Source organism: Harpegnathos saltator, unplaced genomic scaffold (genome assembly GCF_003227715.2).
Source record: "Harpegnathos saltator strain DR-91 unplaced genomic scaffold, Hsal_v8.6 scaffold562, whole genome shotgun sequence".
Lineage (NCBI taxonomy): Eukaryota > Metazoa > Arthropoda > Insecta > Hymenoptera > Formicidae > Harpegnathos > Harpegnathos saltator.
Genome location: NW_020230385.1, coordinates 328,526 through 348,153, shown reverse-complemented (window position 1 = coordinate 348,153; position 19,628 = coordinate 328,526). Strand labels below are relative to the sequence as shown.

The 19,628-nt window shown below is 47.5% G+C and overlaps 1 protein-coding gene across 7 annotated transcripts in view; it reads left to right on the top strand.

Annotated features, from left to right (window-relative positions):
• Ten-m (teneurin transmembrane protein Ten-m) overlaps window positions 1-19,628 on the top strand; it is a 787,615-nt gene that overhangs the window by 749,068 nt on the left and 18,919 nt on the right. For 4 of the 7 annotated variants that reach the window (XM_025303695.1, XM_025303697.1, XM_025303698.1 and 1 more), the window contains 7 exons: window positions 1,904-2,067; window positions 2,426-5,089; window positions 6,376-6,665; window positions 8,110-8,356; window positions 10,357-10,731; window positions 11,664-11,999; window positions 13,769-13,976. In XM_025303695.1, the coding sequence (XP_025159480.1) occupies window positions 1,904-2,067; window positions 2,426-5,089; window positions 6,376-6,665; window positions 8,110-8,356; window positions 10,357-10,731; window positions 11,664-11,999; window positions 13,769-13,976 (4,284 nt within the window). Of the gene's footprint in view, window positions 1-1,903; window positions 2,068-2,425; window positions 5,090-6,375; window positions 6,666-8,109; window positions 8,357-10,356; window positions 10,732-11,663; window positions 12,000-13,768; window positions 13,977-16,571; window positions 16,599-19,628 lie in introns of those variants that run through there. The other 3 variants (XM_025303700.1, XM_025303699.1, XM_025303701.1) reach the window with 3 other exon arrangements.

Here is a 19,628-nt window from a genome sequence, read left to right as displayed (position 1 = left end):
CTTTCATTCCGGCCGAGCACGACGAGCAGGCCGAATTGAATGAGTTGCGTCGAATCGATGGGGTCTCGGACGCGGAACTCGTGTTTCGAAAACCGACGTCGATGATCGAAGCGAACGAGCCGTGGCCGACTTCTGTCGCTACTTCGGTTCGCTTCGTTCTTCGGATCGCGACAGGGCACTCGAGATCCTCATGAATCATCCATTCAGTCGACTCGCACAATGAGAGTCAATGTTTGTCCGTGGATTGTCATCCCTTGAGAAAGGCTCGCCTGCGCGTGACGCTCGCCGTGGAGAACGGCCGGCCGGTCCTTCGGGCATTCCTCCGAGGCATTCGCCGCAGACCCTCGAACGTGCTGTTGAAATTTGCAAAACGTTCGCGAGACGCACGCTGCACGCTGTGCATCCATCGTGTATTCACGGAGTCGGTAAACGAACTTCTTCCCGCCCGGCAACACAACGAAATTCGATGACGCCGCTATCTTAGGAACGACTCGCGCGCGCAAATGACATTCGGCTTTCGTTCGGAAAGCACTTCGGATTAGTTATTCCGAGAAACCGGATATTGAGAACGCCGATAATAAGAACGGCTAATTGGAGTTAATTGTTAGTAAAAATATCCCCTCGCAACGACGTCGGCAACGGTGTCGCGCTGAAAAATCCTGGGTCCTCCACCGTTTAATCTGTTCATCGTCGATCTGAAGATAACCGCGCGGAAACACGACACGTGAGAGTCCCGTTTGACTAAAGTGACTCGATTGTTTTTCTCAACTCGCATTATACAAATCGACGTGCCATTTATCCCCGTCGAGGAGCAAAACAACGCGGTATAGCGGCGCGAAAGTGCGCATAAATGCGCCGACACCGAAGTGCCAGAGTCTCTCTGACAAAGGGAAAAAGGAGCAAGTGGGATATTTCAATATTGGAACTCTGTAACGAATGAGTCAAACATTCGGTTGAACATTTCGACGTCGGTCTGTAAAACGGAGAATTCACCGGCCGGAAGTTTCACTCGGGGAGAACTCCAAATCGTCCGCTCTCCTCTATCCAGTTCGCACGATAGGAGAAACGGGAGAAAAAAGGAAATGCGTCCAATCCGCGTAGAATCAACAGCCGGAGAAAGAGCGAGAGGGAGGCAGGGCGGGAGGGAGAGGGAGGATCTGCCAGACGTCGCCTGGTTCTCGTTTTTTTCATTATCACGCAGTGCAACGAAAGCAAACGGCTTTCCCGCTCGCGCTTCAGAATCCGACGGTTGCGTTTAAATATTTTGGTTAGACATTTGTGAGTTACTTGGAAGCGGCGGCGGCGGCGGCGGCGGCGGCGTTCAGTACAAACACACTCGAGGGCTGCTGCTTTTCCACCGGGGGTATGTAACGAGCGAGAATACATTACGAGTTTCTCGACCGCCGTTGAGAAACGAAGAGGGTAAGAGAGAGAGAGAGAGAGAGAGAGAGAGAGAGAGAGAGAGAGGGAGGGAGGGAGAGATGGAGAGAAGGAGGGGAAGCTGAAACTCCATACTCTATACCGAAACTCGCGAGTTCGACCGAACGTGCTTGAAAATTGTATCGAGGTGCCGAATTCCTCGAGAGTGTTTCTCTAATTACAGCGGTGCATCGGGAAATTATGTAACACCGTCGTAACGAAGACTCGGTCGAAGCGCGCGGTTTATACCGCGCCGCTGTCGAAACTTTGCCGCGTAAAATACCGATGGGATAAAGATTAATCTCGCTACGTTAGCGAGAGAGAGAGAGAGAGAGAGAGAGAGAGAGAGCAGCGAGCGATAACCGTTGACGCGCGTGTCGGATAAATTTGCCGCTCGACCACCGCCGTCGCCATTTCGCCGCCATTGCGCTAGCGCGCGAATTTAAATGCAGCCGCTACAAATCGGTCTTCGTCGGTGTTTCAGAGTACCTTTGCCTTACGGGCACGCCCCGTCGATGATCCCGATGAGGAGACAAAGCATTCGCTGTCACTTCCGCAAGGGAATCGATTGGTGCAGTTGGAAATTAATTTCCATCATAATAATTATGCTCTTGCTCTGCCTGACGGCAGCGTTAACCTACGTCGCAGGTAATTATTCGCATATCGCAGCTCCGAACACACCAGCGCTCTTCTTCGTCGCCGCGACTCGAGCGGTGACGTCCAATCGAGCGTAACCTCCGCACTCGGTTGACGCCGGAAATTAAATTCTGCCTCAAATAATAATATTACACTCGGCCGGCCGACATTTCCGGATATTTCAGAAACGTTTCAGAAAATTAGCGGTAAAAATATCCCCGTCCTCTAGACATGTTTCTTCTCGAGTAAAGTCCATCGGATTAACTCCCAAAGAGTAACACGAGGCAACATGCCTCCGTAGCTCACCCCCAACTCACCCCCGATAACACAAAACACCAGCCGCCATATTAACATAAACTGTTTCATCTAGTCAACTGGTCGTACCAAAGCACGAAGGCCTGCACAGTGCTGGTGGGCGAGAACACGGACGCCAAGCCGTCGTCGAGCGAGTCGAACAAGACGTCCTCGTCGTCCGCGTCGACGTCGTCGCAATCGAGCGGCCGAGCGCGGCAGCAGTCGCCGTCAGGAGGTAGTATTAGCACATCGGCTAGCATGTTGTTAGATGGTGTATACAGCCGCAAGCGTAGGGACACGTTTAACGAGCATGCATTGCCGCACCAAACTGTCGCACCACCACCACCCTCCCATGATCCCGAAGAGCTGCCCTTGACCTTGACCCCGACCACCAGCAGCCGCAGCAGCGCGGTCTCAGGGTCCGGGCAGCAAGCGCCGGTCCCGTTGCATGAGGAACGTTCTGGTAAGGCTGTGCATGATCCGGAGGTGCATGCGGACGCTCGAGCTCCGGTGGAAGGAGCTGTCGAGACCAAAGACGCAGCGGCGGGATCGACGACTCCGTCGCGGTCGCTTCTCGCCCGAGACGTCTCCTCTACTACTACCATTAACCACTCGCACGATCACTCGACTCACACCACTGTCGCTGTCGACTTCACCTCTTCGTCCTCTGTCTCTGTCGACTTTCATTCTGTCCCATCGTCCTCCGCTCGCGAGACGCGCGCCACGTCGTCGCCGCCGCCATTTCTCCACGTGGGATTCTCCTCAGCCGTCGGCGAAGGCGTCGCGCCGCTACGCCGGCAGCAGCATGTCGCCTCACCGGGCGCACCGATTGCAAAACTTGGCAACGACAACGGCCCCGCGGATTTCGACGGTGCCGGCACGTCCGAAAGTTCCGACATCGCCGAGAGCAGCGGCGACACCGCGGCTACGACGTCTGCATCCGGCGTCGAGTTCGCGAAACTTGGCGCTGATTATGGCGACCACGAGCACCAAGTGCCGCCGATAGCCGGCGGAAGTGCGGCAAACGACAATAACGTTCGCGCTGCCGATTACAGCGGCGATGTGGAGCCCGCTGATGGCGCGGCACGGTCCACGACTACGACAGTGAAGCCATGCTCGAGCGTAAGTCACCCTGACCAAAACGCGAGCGACGAGTCTTCCTCCCCCTCCTCCCCCTCCTCCTGTTCCTCCTGTGGCGAAGCCTTGGCACCGGCGGAAGCGTCAGCTCTGGAAGAGGTGAACGTCGACGAACTTTCGCCCGATACACTCGTGGCCGATAAAGCGACGTCCGACGCAGCCTTCAGCGAGAACCAGGACGCCATGATGAAGATTACAGAAGATCACGCGTCTGGGGGGACAATCAACTCCACCGACGGTCGACACGACTCGGAGACGGCCACGGCGCCGTCAGCGCAGTCCCAGTCGTCGAGGTCGACGTCAGGCGTCGTGAAAGAGACGCGAGAGCTCTCTCGGGAGTACTCGTCGCCCGAGTCGTCGGAAGCGTCGTCCAATCCCGTCAAGTCCGCCGAGAACCCGGAGGAGCTCCAGCGAGACTACCCCGTGCCGGCCTACAGCTACGCGGGGCAAGACGAGGTGGAGATCGTCAAGCTGCACCACGAGGGAGCCCGAGCGATCGCCAAGGTGGCAGCCGAACCCGGGGTCTTCAACAACAACAACAACGACGTGAAGACGAACACCGTGTCGCGCAGGCAGCGCGACAAGGGCGACCTGCGGGTGGTCGAGAGGGAAGGGAGCGACGAGGAGTTCCTCCGGAAGTTCGAGGAGAATTTCCGCCGAGCGGAGCTCGAAGACTCCGCTGAGAACTACCCGCCGATCACGGCCGAGCGCAACCCCGCGGACAACCTGCGCGAAACCCTGCATGATTCACCCGCGGACGCGACACCCGCTAACACGGCTAACCCGTCCGGCTCATTGCTGACCCAGCGGGTGCAGGTCGTCGAGGTCCCCGTGTACCGCGGCGACCCGCCATCATCGCCCTCATCCTCATCGTCGTCTTCTTCATCAACGGCTGCCCACCGGGTGCTTATAAACATCACGATCGCCAGCGAGGACTCGGCCGCCGCTTCTTCGAGGCCTCTGTACGTGCTGTCGGTGTCCGTGCCGACGGACGGCGACGCGTCCGGGATTAACATGAATCAGGCGCAGGTGCGCGCGGCCGAGCAGCCTCCGGAGGAAGCCGGCGCGGCGAGCATGCTGAGGAAGGTCGCCGCTAACGGCGAGTCGATGGATACGCTCGATACGCTGCGACTGCCGCCGCCGCCGCAGCCACCTGCCTCGCCGCCAGCGCCGGTCTGGGCCGGTGGCGAGTGCGAGTGCTCCTGCCCGTGCATGGGCTCGTCTTCTGACGAGTGGGACAACTTTTCAGCGTTCGACGAGAGCGCCAACGCGGAGCAGGAGCCGTTCGACCAGCGCGCTAACTCCACCCTGCCAGCGGGCGAGGCCCGGGGGGAACTTGAGGGACACGAGTCGGAGGCTGGTGAAGGAGTGAGTCAGCGCGAGGAATCCTCCGCGAGCGCGCCGCCCTCGGCGAGCAACGTGACCACCGGCGATACACAAGACTACGACGTCGACTCGTCGTCGATAGTTGACTCTGTGGAATACAGTGAGTCGAGCAGTGACAACACGCCGGCTTATGAACCGGAAGTGAGCACCACCGACGCGTGGGCTTGCTCTGGAGGCGCTCCGCTTCCCCCAGAGCCCACTATACTGATTCTCGAAGGTGAGGCCCCGTTTACGTTGTTTTTGTCTTGTCTCTCTCTCTCTCTCTCTCTCTCTCTCTCTCTCTCTCTCTCTCTCTCTCTCTCTTTATTTCTCTTTCTCGCGCGCTTCCGTCGTCTCCTCGAATCAGTCTTTCTCTCTTTCTTCTACACGGGAGCTCTTCTACACTCTCTCGCACTTCCGTCTTCGCTGTGATGCTGATGCCGCTCAAGTTGTTTGCTTGCTGTTTAGTTCGTGGATTGCTTGCCGAGCGTGAGACTTGAATTGCCGCGGAGAATACGGCTCCGCCTGCGTCGTAGTGTCTTTGCGATGGGCTTCTCGTGGTAGTGGGTAGTGTAGTTTTTGCGTAGATTGTGACTTTCAGTGACTTGCCTATGATCGATCCCATGCGTAGGACGTCAGCATCAAGAGTGTCCGTTGACAATTGTCACGTAAGAGCACACATCGTCAAGGGACATTTAATCGTGACCGATCTCGTCAATCGCGCGACAACTAATAAGATGTGCAGATCCTCTGAAAGATGAAGCGGACGTAAAACGCTCGTAAAATGCCGATACGCGAAAAGGCGTTCACGCTTAAACTTTGGGACGTTCAGCTCGTCAGAGTGAATGCCCATTTCTTCTCTGTCGGGTAAATCGACTCGGTTTACGTAAATTAATGTTAAATTTTTTCTTTTCATTTTTTTTTAAACCAGCTGCTGAGCACATTTAAATGAAGTGAAAGTACCATTGCCGGTTAAACGTGCCCACTTCTGGGCACTCTTGTTGTTTTGGCCTTTCCATGTTTAAGTCGTCGAATATATTAGCTTGTTGTCGAAGTTGATGATCCTATAGCGTCAGATATAACTTGGTTTTTTCGTTTCTCAGAACCTTCATCGTCATTGAAAAAATACGATACAGCTAAGACACATTAGCGAATAAAGTTACGCCCAGCTATAAAAGTGCCGACCTTTTAACCCTTTGCAGAAATCCGTACAAACTTATCGAGCAATCCAATATGTATTCCATGTTACAAATTTAATTATTTGTATATGAAGATCAAAATAATAAGAAGGTCGATGAAAGAGTACGAATACAAAGTCCAACACAAGGTCAACAAATTCAAAAGTCAAACCGAAAAGAATGTCCAGACTTGTCGCGGCATTGGCACCTTACGAATCTTCCGTGGCTGCAAATAGGCGACTTTGCCAGTTGCACTAAAATGACTAACGTTGACCCGGACGCATCAGCCGACGCGAATCCGAGATCGATTTAAGGTCCTTACTGATCGCTGGACGTGGTCCCGCAGGTGCGCGAACTTTCCCAGCGAGGTCCTTCCCACCTGACGGCACGACCTTCGCTCAAGTCAGCCTAGGACAGAAACTCAGCAAGGAGATACCACCGTACGGCTACTGGAACATGCAGTTCTACCAATCGGAGGCCGCCTACGTGCGCTTCGACTACAGCATCCCGCGCGGTGCCAGCATCGGCGTGTACGCCAGGAGGAACGCGCTGCCCACGCACACGCAGTACGACCTTCTGGAGGTCCTCAGCGGCTTCAAGGCGCGGACCACCAGGGCGTCTCATGTTAGTGTCATTGTATGTGCCACCGTCCCATCTTTTATTTCTATCATCTTAACGTAGCGTAGTCTGACGTCGGGTGTGGACGTATTTTTTTTTTTTCATTTTTTTACCCGCCCCCTAGCAGATAATGAGTAGTGAATATATTGGGAGCGTGACTTGGTTTTGAGGGTTTCTTTCTCTGAACCTGATTTACTTAAACAAGATAATGAACGAATACCTTGATCACAATATTTTCCTTCATTTTCTACAACTTTTTCCCATCTTTCTGGCAAGAGATGGATTCCGCGATGATAAAAAGATTCTTCTTTTGATCCAATCTTCAACAAATTTTCGCACCTGTTCCAAGTTATGGAAAGTATGTAGAGGATGTTGCATCGACCGGGACAAGTGATAATCGGATAGAGCAGTGTCTGGAGAATACACGAGGTGCAATAAGACTTTCCATTCCAGCTCCAACAGTGTTATTGCTTCACTGATAATGCAACATGAAGTCGAGCATTTTCGTGAAGAAGGATCACTTTGCGTCGTTTACTCGCAACTTGATCGTTTTTGGTCCAATGCTCGCTTCAATTTGTATAATTGTTGTCGATAACAACCAGCGGTGACAGTTTCATTCGGATTCAACAGTTCATAGTGCACAACACCTTCTTGATCCTGCCAAATACACAGTAATACCTTTGAACCGTAAATATTGCGCCTCGAAGTGGATGTTGCCAGTTGGTCTGGATCAATCCATGATTTTTTTCGTTTGGGATTATCGAAACAGATCCATTTTTCGTCCCCAGTAACAATTCGGTATAAAAAAAATCTTTTCATTTTTTGTCTGGCGATTAACGAAATGCAAATGTTCAATCGGTTCGCAATGGCATTTTCCGATAATTGATGTGGAACCCATTTTCTTTCTTTGTAAATCTTTCCCATTTTATGTAAACGTTTAGTAACCGTTCAATATTTAATGCTCTGGCAAGTTTTAAAGTGGATCATGCTGGATTTTCATCCAATAATGCTTGTAAATCTGCATTTTCAAGCTTCTTCCCGTTGTCCTGAGCGATCTTTGCCGTTAAAATTAAGATCACCACTTTTGAATCATCTAAATTAATATTCACAAGTTTTAATTGATGAAGCAACATCACCATAAGTTTCTATCGGAATTCTGTGACCTTCAGCCGCCGTGTTCTTCTGATTAAAAATGTTCTTCAGGAAGCTCCATTTTCATGATGGTATTAACACGATTTTTACTGCATCCATTGATAGTAAATGACTAAATATCGTTAATATTAATGGATTGATATTAAAGCATCAAGAAACAACAGCTGTGATTGGAATGTTTTTGATAAAACTGACATTAGTGCCATCTTTTGCAAAACTCTTAAAACTAACATCACACTCCTAATATAAATGTGTATACGTGCGTATGTGTGTACTCGGACGGTTTAATCAATATCGATTGCTTCGGCAGCCCTCGATTAAGAAAGAGGTGACGCAATACATGGAGCCGGGCCACTGGTTCCTCTCGCTCTACAACGACGACGGGGATCCCCACGAGGTCTCGTTCACCGCCGTGATCGCCGAGGACATGACGCACAACTGCCCGAACGGCTGCAGCGGCAAGGGCGAATGTCTTCTCGGTCACTGCCAGTGCAACCCCGGTTTCGGCGGCGAGGACTGCAGCGAGAGCGTCTGCCCCGTCCTCTGCAGCCAGAGAGGTAGGCGAGCTTGGGAAATGCGCAGCGTCGCGTTCCGGTGCTCGGGGTAGGGTGGTGGAGGAGGAGGAGGAGGAGGGGAAGGGGGAGAAGCGCGGCGAAAAAACGTATCGACGACCAGCGGCTTCTTCGTGTTTCAACTGATTACACAAGTGGCGCGGCTCTGCTGAATAATTTATACACTTCTTTCTTCCCCCTCCTTCCATATGATCGCGTCCATTCGCGGTGTATTATTATGCGCTCTCATTGAGCACCGAAGGAATATCGAGAGAAAGCCGCGCTAATAGGATTCGGCCATTCGTTTAAAATAACATTAAATTGAAATCCATATCGGAATTTTAATAAACTTCAAAAATCGGTTATTGGTTACCACCGGGGGGGGTTTGATTAAAATCCTATTGAAATAGAAAGACGCAACGATCGGTCGGCGGCGGCGGCGGCGGAGGGCAAGGGGAGGTTTTTTTTATTTCCACCGATTAAAAAAACCAAGTCTGGTTTTTTTACGGCTTCGTTTATGTATCGATTTCTTTTAAATAGAAATCAAAGCCGATTACATTTCACTCGTTTCGCTATTGCGCTTTTGCAAACAGCCGCGGTACATATTTCCTGGTGCTTGGTACCGATTATATCCTCCCTCTCCCTCTCTCTCTCTCTCTCTCTCTCTCTCTCTCTCTCTCTCTCTCTCTCTCTCTCTCTCTCTCTCTCTTCTCTCTTTTCCTCTTTCTCTCTCGTCAATCTCCTCTCCCGTCCCTCTTCCTCCCCTCACCGTTTCGACAAGAGCATCCTAGCGCTCTTGCGGAACGGAAGGTCGTGCGTTTGCATGTATTTACTCATCGAGTAAAACACTCGTGATTCGAGTAAGTGACTCGAAGGGAAAAATACAACAATAATAACTCGATATGTCTCTATGACTTTGCCGATCTGATAACTTGAAACGCGAGTATTCCCGCCGCGATCGGGTTGCAGCGAGCGCGCTCGGCGGCCGTCGCTGCCGCTGCATCGCGCTAGTTTTAATCACCGAAAGTCTCCGTGGGAGCAACTTCCCGAGCAAAAAATTGTCATCCTCATGAATCATAAGGCCCCGATGGCCCCAAAAGCTGAAAGTAGGATGCCCTAAAATGGGACGCCTCATTATTATCACATCAGGCCCTGAGATGGATCGTTTAGGGATACTTTAGATTTTACGAAATAAGGCTTTGATAAGAAAAACTGATAAGAGCCTTAGAAGGATTTATTAAGAGTGCCTTAGATTTAATAAATAAGGCTTTGACGGGGAAAGCTGAGAAGGGCCTTAGGAGAATTTATTAGGCATGCTTTAGATTTTACGAAATAACGTATTAATATGGAAAACTAATGTGGACTTTAGAAGGATCTTTTAAGAATGCTTTGGATATATAAAATCAAGTTTTGTTATAGAAAATTAATAAAATCTGAAGCGTGTAATAAAATTGTCATAGTTTAGTATTGTTTTAGTAGGTACGCTCTATCTGGTTCTTGTAAAGATTTCTTAATTATACCGCGATTAAAAACAAATTTTATTAGTTGCCATATTCATTAGTCTCTTTCAAGGATTTTTCTAGTATTGCCTTCGTTTTGGAGCACACTTTAACAAAAACAGTAGCAGGATTTTTATATATAAAGAACGCTATATTTTATTGTAAAGTATGCTATATTTTTAAAATAAAAAATTCTTGTTGTATACTAGCAAGGTTATAAAGAAATAAAGAAATTACAGTCTAAATTTGTTGGAATGGAAAGAAGGAATATTTTTACTCAAGCAATAATAAAAATATTTCTTCATAATATTGCCTTATAAGGACCCGTTAAACCATTTGTTACACATCTTGTGGGGCTCTTGTCTTTTTATCTCGACTAGGACCCGACTAATGTTAGAGAAAAATAATGAGGCCCTATTAATTTTTCAATCCGGGTTGCACACGCGAGTGCGCGCGGATAATTTCCGTCGGCCCCGTTGAATGATAAGCGGTCGTTGTCCGATCTAGGCGAGTACATAAACGGCGAGTGCCAGTGCAATCCCGGCTGGAAGGGCAAGGAGTGCTCCCTGCGGCACGACGAGTGCGAGGTACCCGACTGCAATGGCCACGGCCACTGCACCAACGGCAAGTGCAACTGCGTGCGCGGCTACAAGGGCAAGTACTGCGAGGAGGTCGACTGTCCGCACCCGACCTGCTCAGGTCACGGTTTCTGCGCCGAGGGCACGTGCATCTGCAAGAAGGGCTGGAAGGGCGCCGACTGCAGCCAGATGGACAAGGAGGCGCTGCAGTGCCTACCGGACTGCAGCGGACACGGCAACTTCGATCTGGAGACGCAGACCTGCCTCTGCGAGTCCATGTGGTCCGGCGACGATTGCTCGAAAGGTAAAGGGACGAGTCGGTGGGCCGAGTTGTACCTTGCGTTTCTCTCCGGGAGGGAGAGAGAACGCGGTGTATAAATCTCGCGCGCACCAACGGCTGAAAATCTTCAGGTTAGAGAGAGAATTGAGAAAAAATGCAAAGCGTCGCTTCAGAAATGTGCGCGCCTCGTATTATATGAGACTTTTCCATCTCTTGTATTTATTCTGTGTCAAATATTTTTCTTTTTTCAAGCACAAGTCACTTTGTACTTTACGTACGAAACAATTCTTGCGTTCGCGCAGAGTGCACGAAATAATCCATCGGCGCTAGAAAGAAAATCGCTTCTCCGCGTTTGTTCATCGCCGTTGCTACGTTCGACAATAATTTCCATCGGCGAATCTGTCGATTTAGAGTCCAGGAGCTCTCATTGTTGCGCGATCGCCGTGGCCGCGATGCTGAGTCGGCTCAAAGGGAAATATCGAATAAATGATCTCGTCTCTGCATAGAGATGCGCAATCAACAGTATCGATCTCGAAAGTCAATAAGAAGAGGCCGCGCTCGGGATGTCGATTGCGCGAAAGCCGCAAATAAATTGAGCAGCGGGCTATATTGAGATACCTTGAAAGAATTAGCCGAGTCGACGCGATAAATATCGACCGTGCGTTCGCGCGTCCGACGTACTGACGACGACTCCTGTGTTTCCAGGTCCCTAGGTGGCGGCCGGTACTCGCGAAAACAAAGTAATTCTTACGACTAAGACTACCGATCAACTAACAGTCCACTTCTCTAGATCCCTCTTCTTCTCATAGCTTCGTCCGTAGACTCGTCGTCACACGACCACCGCTTTGCTCTCCCGGCTTCTGAGTGTGTCGCTTCGAGATTAACACATCCCCCCCCTGTATTTCCGAGCAACTCGGATAGTCGTCCTTTGCGCTAACCGCCTCGCTCTGTTTCAGAACTGTGCGATCTCGATTGCGGCCCTCACGGACACTGCGTGGACAACGCCTGCGACTGCTCGCCGGGCTGGTCCGGCGAGCTGTGCAATCTGAAGCAATGCGATCCTCGCTGCAACGAGCACGGACAATGCAAGAACGGCACGTGTCTGTGCGTCACCGGATGGAACGGAAAACACTGCACGATGGAGGGTTGCCCGAATTCCTGTTCCAGCCATGGCCAGTGCAGGGTGTCGAACGACGCGCAGTGGGAGTGCCAGTGCTACGACGGCTGGGACGGCAAGGATTGCAACGTGCTCTTGGAGCAGAACTGCAGCGATGGACGAGACAACGATAAAGGTACCGCGTTTCCACGCGAACGCGCACCCTCGATATTGATCCCCGCTCTCTCGACTTATTGACAAATTGCTTCTCGAATTTCTATGAAAGACGACTTGCGAATATTACCGCGGTGTTGAGGGAGTAAACTCCCACACAGAGAGGCTGCTGTGATCGCTATTCATCGCGAATGGAATATGGGAATCAAACGTCTCGATTCGTTTGGTTTGAAACTTGCGGAATCGATTCAAGAGGATATGAGACGAGCTCGAATTGTATTAGGAGTGTGATTTGGTTTTCAGGGTTTTGCAAGAGATGACGCTAGAGATGCCAGTTTTGTCGAAGACATTCCAATCACAGCAGCCGTTGTTTCTTAATGCTTTAATATTAATTCATGATATTTAGTCATTTATTAACAATAGACGCGATAAAAATCGTGTCAACATCATGTTAAAAATAAAGCTTTCTAAAGAGCATTTTCGACACGCGTTGATCTTGTTTTTTAATCAGAAAAAACAGCGGCTGAAAGTTAAAGAATTCTGATAGAAATTTATGATGATGTTGCTCCATTAATTAAGACATGTGAGTATTGGTTTAGACGATTCAAAAGTAGCGATTTTAATGTTAACGACGAAGATCGCCCGGGACAAGCAAAAAAGCTCGAAAATGCAGATTTGCAAGCATTATTGGACGACAATCCAGCACAATCCACTTCAGATCTTGTCAGAGTATTAAATGTTGACCGCATAACAGTTACTAAATGTTTACATGATATGGGAAAGATTCACAAAGAAGAAAATGGGTTCCACATCAATTATCGGAAAATGCCATTGCGAACCGATTGAACATTTGCATTTCGTTAATCGCCAGACAAAAAATGAAGGGATTTTTTTTTGTATTGAATTGTTATTGGGGATGAAAAATGGATCTATTTCGATAATCCCAAACGAAAAAAATCATGGATATATCCAGGCCAACCAGGCCAACTTCCACTTTGAGGCGCGGATATTCACGGTTCAAAGGTATTGCTGTGTATTTGGCGGGATCAAGAAAGGGTTGTGTACTATGAAATGTTAAATCCAACTGAAACTGTTACCGCTGATCGTTGTCGACGTAACAAATATATTCAATACAAATTGAAGCGAGCATTGGAGCAAAAACGATCAGCAATAGCGAGTAAACGACGCAAGGTGATCCTTCTTTGCGACAATGCTCGATTTCATGTTACATTATCAGTGAAGCAAACGTTATTAGAACTGGAATGGAAAGTCTTCCCTTACGCAAGTATCTTGCGTATTCTCCAGACATTGCTCCATCCGATTATCACTTGTTCCGGTCGATCCAACATGTTCTAGAGGATACACACTTTCATAACTTTGAAAAAATGCCAAATTTGTTGAAAATTGGATCAATTCAAAAGAAGTATCTTTTTATCATCGCGAAATCCATCTCTTGCCAGAAAGATGGGAAAAAATTGTAGAAAACGACGGAAAAATAATTTGATCAAGATATTCGTTCATTTCTTGTTCAAGTAAATCAGTTTTTGAGAAAAAAGACACTCAAGCGCTAAATCACACTCCTAGTAATTTTAAATGACTGTATTTCTCTTAGAACATGGAATGTCTATTTGTGTGAGAGAGCAGTTAACAATTTCTCACACAAGTTTTTAATTCTTAAGAGAGAAAGAGAGACCAGATCAGTTGATATCGAAGACATCCCCTCGTAGGTATATCTTTTTTCTTTCTTCTCGGGAATTTTGCATAACAGAAAAATTAATGTGCCTCTTTCAGACGGTCTCATCGATTGCGCCGATCCGGAATGTTGCTCGAATCATATATGCCGTAGCAGCCAGCTGTGCGTCTCGGCGCCTAAACCAATCGATATATTGCTGCGGAAGCAGCCACCCGCCATCACCGCCTCCTTCTTCGAGAGAATGAAGTTCCTAATCGACGAGGGCAGTCTGCAGAACTACGCTCGTCAGGAGACCTTCAACGAGAGGTAAGTTCGCCGTCAGCCGCCGCGAGACTTTCCCCTCTCGTCCTTGCGACCAATGTCGTCGTGATGGTCCTCGTCGTCTCCGCGTTTGCTCAAAAATCGTTAGTGAAAATTGTCCGTCCCGATGTCGATGTTGCGTCTCTACAGTCTGCGTGTCTCTGAGTAAAGAAGTTGAGATATAGGAAAATCGACTCTCAAAAACATGCGCAATCACGAGAGAATGGCAGCAAATTCTATCTATAAACACACCGATCATTAACACTGTACACGACCTCACCAGATTCGCCGTGTGTTTCTCTCCATCTACAGACTTTTGGAACAATTTTTGATCGCTTCTTGTCGAGGAGAAGTCGCTTACAGCCAACTCGTTATCTCGAAAAAAAAAGAACTAATAGCCTCGAGTAATAAAATCCAGTTGAAGCAAGATCCCTCAGAAATTCTCGGGAGGAACGGAACTTTATTATTTACAGCTCGATCGTGCCGCAGCTTGTCTTGCGAAATTCTCCGCTTTCTCGATACAAGTCGCCAATCGACCCTCCTCCCTCTTTCTCTCTCTCTCTCTCTCTCTATCGACGCGCTTCTGTTAACGATCTATCATTAGTCACATGCTGCGCGTTGAACAAAGGATCCGTATGTGGAAAGCAAGATAACGGCGAATCTGCGGAGGCCTCTGTACGGGCCGTAAATCCTGAAGGTCGAGAAAGTTGCATGCTCGACGGGACGACTAAAGGTTATTAATACAAATATGGTCCCTTTGACTCGAGCCGGGGACCGATCGTTTGAAAGATTAGTCGGCCAAAGAGCCCGATCGATCTCTATTTTTAATGCGGGAAGAAGCGCGAGCTGCAACACAGAAAGAAGGGTCCCAGCGCTCGCGCCGTTGGGACCCGCTAAATCTTTAGCTGCCTGCGCGCATTACAAGACACACGCATACCCCCCCGTTCCCCTTGTACATCTCTCTCTCAGTACACGTGTTTACCGACAGTACATACAGACACGAGGATGCATACATAGATTTGAATATTATATCTGCGTTGTTGTGACCCGTGTGAAATCACATCCCAACAGTTTTCTACATATGTTTTGTACGTACGTGTGCGCGAGCGTGTGCCCTGCACTGACCCCCCGCCCCCTCGACCCCTTTCAGCCCCCTCGCTTCCATGTACCTCTCACTCACTCTCTTTCTCTCTTCTCTCTCACCATCTCTCTCCTTCTCTCTTCCTATTTTTCACGATACTTCTCTCTATCTACCACAATCTTCGTATCGAAGTTCTTTACGACCTATCTGCACAGTCTGTCCCAGATACGATGAGACTGGTTCCATCAAAGTTCTTAGCGCAGCGACATTTATGAGTGAATGATGGTAGGTGAATGTTCACCCTTCATCTACTTAACCTCAAAATTTGAGCGAATTCGGTTGATATTTCACTGTGGTTTGACATTTTATGTAAAGTCACTTTGTGTACGTCGGTCGAAAACCAACATGGAGCGAATATTAAATTCTGTTTTCAATTGGGTAAAAGTGGTGCAGAAACGTACGAAACGCTAAAAAATGTGTACGGTCGAAGCGACCGCTGTGTGTCTGCGAGACTCATCGAAGAGGAAACTGGGATACCGAAAAGCACAGTCTATCGAATTTTGACCGAAGATTTGGGCAAACGGAAGGTCTGTGCGCGCTTCGTGCCACACACTCTGACAGACGACCAAAAAGATCGGCGAGTTCAGCATTGCAAAGACATCATTGTTATCGATCATCCACCGTATTCACCTGATTTGGCTCCGTGCGACTTCTGGCTATTTCTCAAACTGAAATTGGCGATGAAAGGAAATCGTTTCGATACCATCCCGGTCATCCAAAAGACTTCGACCGCCATACTAAAGGCCATTCCAACCGATTAGTATAAAAAATGTTTCGAAAAATTTGTTGAACGTTTCCAGCGCTGTATTGACTCAGAAGGAGACTATTTTGAATAAACAAGAATAAAAAATCAAAATAATAAACGCTTTATATTTTTTTTAGACCAGTCTCATTGGATCTGGGACAGACTGTGTATATATCAATATCCATACAACCCCGTTCATTCGATTCTCTCTCTCTCTCTCTCTCTCTCTCTCTCTCTCTCTCTCTCTCTTTTTTTCCCTCTCTCTTTCTCTCTCTTTCTCATGTCCGTCCGAGTGGAGCTTGCGTGAATGTGTGAGTCCATGTTTAAGCCTCGAGCTTTTCGCTCATCATGCCGGCTAAGAGTGGGAGAGGAAAGGGATACAATAACCGGACAGTTGTTTTTTTCTCCCCGACGTCCATCGGAGAAGGGGACCGAGCACAAATTCTAGTAATCCCGACGCCGACGTATCGAAATTCTTTGTAAAAGCGGACAAAGTTTTCCTCAGACTCCTCTATATATTTTCAACCCCGACCCTGGAAATCCTTCGCTCTTTTCTTTTTCTGCCGACCGCCCGCCCTAGCCACCCTAGTCCTACTCCCCCTTCCCTCGCCTACCCTCCGTCGTCTTGGCCCAGCTCCCTTTCCCGCCTCCTCCAGTTTCGCCTTTAATCACATCATTTTAACACGGCTCTGTTTTATCCGTGCTGCCCGGTCAGTATGTTCTGGAATCACTTCAACACAAGGTAAGAAAAACCAGACGCCGATGAAGCTCGATTAATGAACGAGGATCCCTAACGAGATCCTACCGTAGCGGTAACAAAGAACCTGCTGCTGTTTGATAATATTTTCGTGCATTTGTCGTATATCTCTCACGTATATGTGTACATAATAAAAGTACGTCCTGCATCCGAATCGCGGCGAGTCGTGCGTGTGCGGCTTCGACTGCGCCCGAGAGAACACTGCTGAACCTCCCTCGATTTGATTCGCCTCGAATCCCAGCAGGTCTCTCCTCGGAGATCGCGCGCCGGCCGAGCCGCGAGATTCCACGAGATCTCGCTCATAATATCCGTCGGCTCCAAGCTGACGGCAAGACAGATATCGAGGATTAATGAGCGCGTGACGGGCACGAGAACCGCGCGCGTCTCTCTCACGCTCTCCTTTAATCCCGTAGCTCTCGGCGTCAACTTGAGAAGCGCGACGAGATGCGACGGACAAGAAGAAGAACAAAAAAAAAGACAAGGAAAAAGAAGGAAAAGGAGACAGATCAATGGAGATGTTGCGGCTGGTGCGGTGCGCGCTCTGAGAGTCTATCTCGACAGTTGGAACGCATTCCACGATCGTTCGAGCTCGCACTTTGTCCTCCATTGTTGTTCAACACTTTCTCGTTGCATGGTTCAGTTACCTTTTGATTCCTACGTTGTGTTTCGTGCCTTTTACGTTGAGCTTCCGACTTTGTGTTATTCGTGTGTATGTATGTGTATACATGTGTATATATATATATATATACACATATATATATATATGTGTATGTATATCGACTGTATAGGTATATAAGTAGCAATCTATATCCTCGATCGATGCTCCAGTGCCAAAGAGGCACTGACTGTAAAGATCTAACTGTCGCCCGCTGTATCCCGTTGCCCGTCCCAAGACGGCGACTGCAGTCTGACAGAGAGATACAAAGTTTGTGTCGTCGATCGGAGCGAGCAAAAGTAGCAGCGACGATGTATGACGATGACATCCCGCAGGCGTTTATCCGCGCGCGCAGCGATCGGCTACCGGCGGTTCCTCTTTAGCACTGAGAAGCAAAATTGGCGAAAGTACATCGCATTGAATATGTATGACGAATTTGCATATGCAATGGCCATCGATGCCCGATATCGAGATACTTATTAAACGGTGAAAGGATTCTGTCACATGTAAATGGACGCACATTACCCCCTGATGCAATTTTACCTCAATTGCTTCTGTCTCTTTAAACGCCCGATAAGTGCACTTTGCGTTTAATTATAGCGATTCTCCCCCGTCGCCGCCGATATATCGATCTGATCGCCGATGACAACTACGAATCAATCCCACGGTCTATTTTTAAAGTACTCTGCGGACCTTCGACAAGGCATTACCCGAGGAATCTCCTACGTAGCCCGCCTTTGTCTCGTCGCCTTAGCGAGAAAAAGTTTCATTTGAAAAAAGAGAAAAAAAAAGAAAGAAAAAGAAGCGACGCGTTGTAATCAGCGACGAGGATGAAAAGCGGGATTAATTGAAATTGAAGAAAACGTCCGCAAATTCATCGCCGGTAATATCGATCTCGTCCGCGATCTCCTCTGGTCGCGTTCTCAGGTCTCCCGAGGCAAAAATCTAAGTCACACGAGTCATTATTAAATGCGATACATGCTCAATTCCATTGTTCTTTTCTATTTGCGAATGCTCCGCGTCATATTTTCAATGCTCCAAGTTATAATCAGCTCATAAGTTGCTGTCAGACGTGTCATCCAAGTCATATTTGTCCTTGTCATATTTTGTAGCATACAAGAGCTCTTGCGCGGAAAGAGAGATGAATGTTCTAAATGCTACTTTAATTATAAATGTTCAAAATGCTCCTCGTTAAAAAGATTAATAAAGAATTAATATTTTATTTAAGATTTTATATTTTACATTTTATTTGGTTTCAGTTTAACAAATAAAATTTTAATTTATATTTCTTTCGTAGATTCTACATAGATACGTACATACATACATACATACATACAGACATACATATATACATACATATATATATATATATATATATTTCTATTCTACTTCATTTTTCATTTTTCAAGTACTGAAAAAAATGATTCAGACCGCAGTACAAGTGATTTACTTCCACAGCAGCAGAGTTCCTCACATGACCAACCACTTCAACTCGACTCAATTCCTTCATTATCAGCGTCTCAGAATAATACATCGATTACAGAACATTTTACATCTACACCTCAACCTCTTCCCATTCTCACACCGTCATCAGTATCTTGGAATCAAAGTGACCAGCTAACTCCAACAAATTTAAATTTTCAGACACAACCGCTCCCATACCACAACTCAAATTTGATTTCTTTTTCAAACCCTTTGGGACCATCTCAGATGTCATTTGATAATCCACAATTTAAAAACTTTATTGCTCAATGTTTCAGAGAATTTACACAGCAATCATCGGTTTTCAATAATTATGAACAATCATCATTCTATGTCTATTTCTATTTCTCAATTTTCGAATCCAGAATTGAACATAAATTATATTGAAAAAGAGAATCAAAACACATATCACACTATGTAATAAAATTTGTTCTTATTATAAAATATTTTACAATAAATAAATTTATCATTTAAAAACTTCAACTGAGCAATTCATTATTACACACAATAAATCTTTCGTTCTCGAGGAGGGAAGGCTAGAAAATACAGTCGAGTTTAATATTTTTGCTTATGTCTATCTATTCTATTGAGTAGGAACTACCACATTTATCAAATATTAAAAAAAATTTTAATTAATTATTACTATTTCCTTTTTGTAAATGTGGTATCTCTAGCTTCAATAGAACAGCATATAAGTAAAAATAAGCATATAAGTAAACTTGGCTGTATTTTTCTGGCTCTTCTCCCCCTCGGGAACGAAATGTGCGATACCAAAATTTTGAGCACAAGGAGCATTTGTAACTTTTATCATCAGCAGCATATGGAGCACATAGTGCACGTGGAGCATGAAATTTTGGACAAGAAAGTAGAATTTTGAG